This window comes from Hyalella azteca, unplaced genomic scaffold (assembly GCF_000764305.2).
Source record: "Hyalella azteca isolate HAZT.00-mixed unplaced genomic scaffold, Hazt_2.0.2 contig4008, whole genome shotgun sequence".
Classification (NCBI taxonomy): Eukaryota; Metazoa; Arthropoda; class Malacostraca; order Amphipoda; family Hyalellidae; genus Hyalella; species Hyalella azteca.
The window spans coordinates 4,732-7,198 of NW_025934235.1; the positions used below are offsets into that span (position 1 = coordinate 4,732).

At 36.7% G+C, this 2,467-nt stretch overlaps 1 protein-coding gene across 3 annotated transcripts in view; it reads left to right on the top strand.

Moving 5' to 3' along the window:
* Positions 1 to 1,454: 1,454 nt before the first annotated feature.
* Positions 1,455 to 2,467, top strand: part of LOC108677852 (WASH complex subunit 1) — a 43,208-nt gene continuing 42,195 nt past the window's right edge. For all 3 annotated transcript variants that reach the window (XR_007156613.1, XM_018166150.2, XM_018166151.2), the window contains exon 1: positions 1,455 to 1,923. Coding sequence is in view for 2 of the 3 variants with exons in the window: in XM_018166150.2 (XP_018021639.1) it covers positions 1,788 to 1,923 (136 nt within the window). In the remaining variant the exon portion in view is untranslated. The remainder of the gene's footprint in view (positions 1,924 to 2,467) is intronic.

Genomic DNA, 2,467 nt, shown 5'->3' on the forward strand with positions numbered 1-2,467 from the left:
CTCCTACATAACATTTAAGTTATGTAAAATGTTGTGTAATGTTATGTAAGAGTGAATGTTTTTCTTTTTTGTCCGTTAAGAAAACGTGGTTTTTAAAAGTTTTTTTTATATGTTTTATTTCACTATTTTTAGTTTTTTAAAAACCAGAAAAACGTGGTTTTTAAAAATATTTTTTATATTTATTTATTTTCTACTTTTTAGTTAGCAATTTTAGTAATTCAAATCAATTTCCAGGGTTGGCAAGTGTGGATGTTCGAGAAAAAAATTTAATTATAAACCGTGAATTTTTAGTGTTTTTTTTTACTTTATAATTTTTTTTTACATTTTTAATTATTATTTCTGATGATCAAATCTTGAATTTTTAGGCAGCATAAACATGCATGCCAAATTTCAACTTACTAGGATGTTTAGAAGTACTCTAAATTAAGGTTTGAATTTTTGATGACAGACACACACGAAACGAAGTAAAAAAAAACGTGGTAAAAAGGGCTTCGTTACTCGATAGGTATGGTCTTTACAAATCAAATGGTATATCACGTATATGTCTCATCGCTGTAGCTTCAAAACTCTAGGAGGAGATAGGTTTTCCGTAATAATAAGTTAAACTTTTCAGGACAACGCGACAAAGTCCCGCGCGCCTTGAAATAGTCACTCAATGTACAATAGATACCAAACTACAGGCTTCTGTAGCTTCCTTCCACTCAAGGATGGTAGCAGCGACTTGCAGTACACCTCTCCGTACGAAGCGAGGAGGGTGACTGAGCCTTGATGCCAGAAACAACCATATATCTAGTGTTGGCGAGCGAATTACCTCCCATCTATTTACTGAAGGAACTCCCCCCCCCGTCCACCCTTTAAAGAGCAGCCGTGTACGTATAAATTCACGTACAGGGATCGCAGTGGTATCGTTGGAATGCTCTGAATGTCAGCTTTAAGATGAGACTAAGCACGTTACTGCAGCACAACTCAAGAAGAAACTATATTTAAAATGCTCAGCAGCTAATTACCTTGTATCTAATTAGTGAAGGAACTCCCCCACCCGCCCCTCTTTAAAGAGCCGTCATGTACGTATAAATTCATTTACAGGGATCGCAGTGGTATCATTGGATAGGGCAGAATGTCAGCTTTAAGATGATACTAAATACCTGAAAAGCCAAATCCGAAAATTTTAGGGTATACCCCCCTTCCTTAAATCCACCGTCCCTTGAAAATATCTGATCAAAAGGCCAGTCCAGTCAAGACTATCTTATATTATACTATACTAAAAACTGTACATTCTCAATTAGTTTTTGTTGGAACATTCATCGTGACGCAAATAAACTCCACGGTGATCTTACTTTTAGGATATTTATAAGAACAGTTCATAGTCATTTGAATACCTTTTGGCGTTCTTAGAACCGTTGTTGTATGGACAAGACATAGGTCATAACCTTAGAAACACATGCTCCAAGCAGAATACAGAGAGGAATAAATAGACACACTACGATTGCCGCCGCGCTACTGTCGATACCAGACAAAATGTGTATGATATATTGGGTTTGTTTGCAAAACCTTTTTTGAGCTGGATTTAAAGGCCGAACGAATTATCAATTTGACTTTGTTGATTAATTTCATTCTTCTGCCTTGTGTTGTGATTGTGAGTTGTGGCCTGTGGGCGGATTGTTCGCGTCTCTGGCTCTCTGTAGTCTGCACTCTGCACGGGTGTCAAGCGACAATGACGAAGACCGTGGACAGATGAAGCCTGAAGATAACCTAACATCTGACGATTCAAAACTACGAAAAGCACGATGGTCCTCTACGAAATTCCTGTTCTTCCCCCTGATCAATCAAGAGCTCAACACGTCCATAACTGTGTGACTACTTTTGAGAATCTGCAAAATGCGATCGACCATGTTTTTTCAACAATCACCAAGCGAATTGAAGGTAGGTAGGTAGGTGTCTATTTTCTACATTAGACTGAGTGAGAGTGACTGACGCTTTTGTAGGCCTATTGGAATTGAAAATATGCATATTATATCAAGAATTCCCATATATTCATCAATAATTGAATTTCCATGTTGAAAAATTAGGTACCGTAATAAAATGTGGTAACTTACTAACTTTGACCAGTGACCACTTTTTTTATTTCGAAACAATGCCATTTTTTTACCAGATGAGTTAAACTTAAATTGAAACATGCAAAATACAGGTCTATACTCTAGCTTTACTCACCATAAATTGCTGGCTCCTGCCTCTCATAGTTTTGATGTAATTTCAAAAAAAGTGATGGTCTTTGTTACCCCAGCTCTAGTCTGGAAAAGTCCTATTTTTGTCTGTAATATCGCGGCTCTAATATCATATAATTTCAGTAGGTATGAAATCTCGCGGCTCGAATGTCATAAATTTTTGTTTGATTAAAAAATCGCGGTTTGCACTTCGCAAACATGTCATTTCATAAAATTTTCAACTTCCGCAATCCGCATTGCTT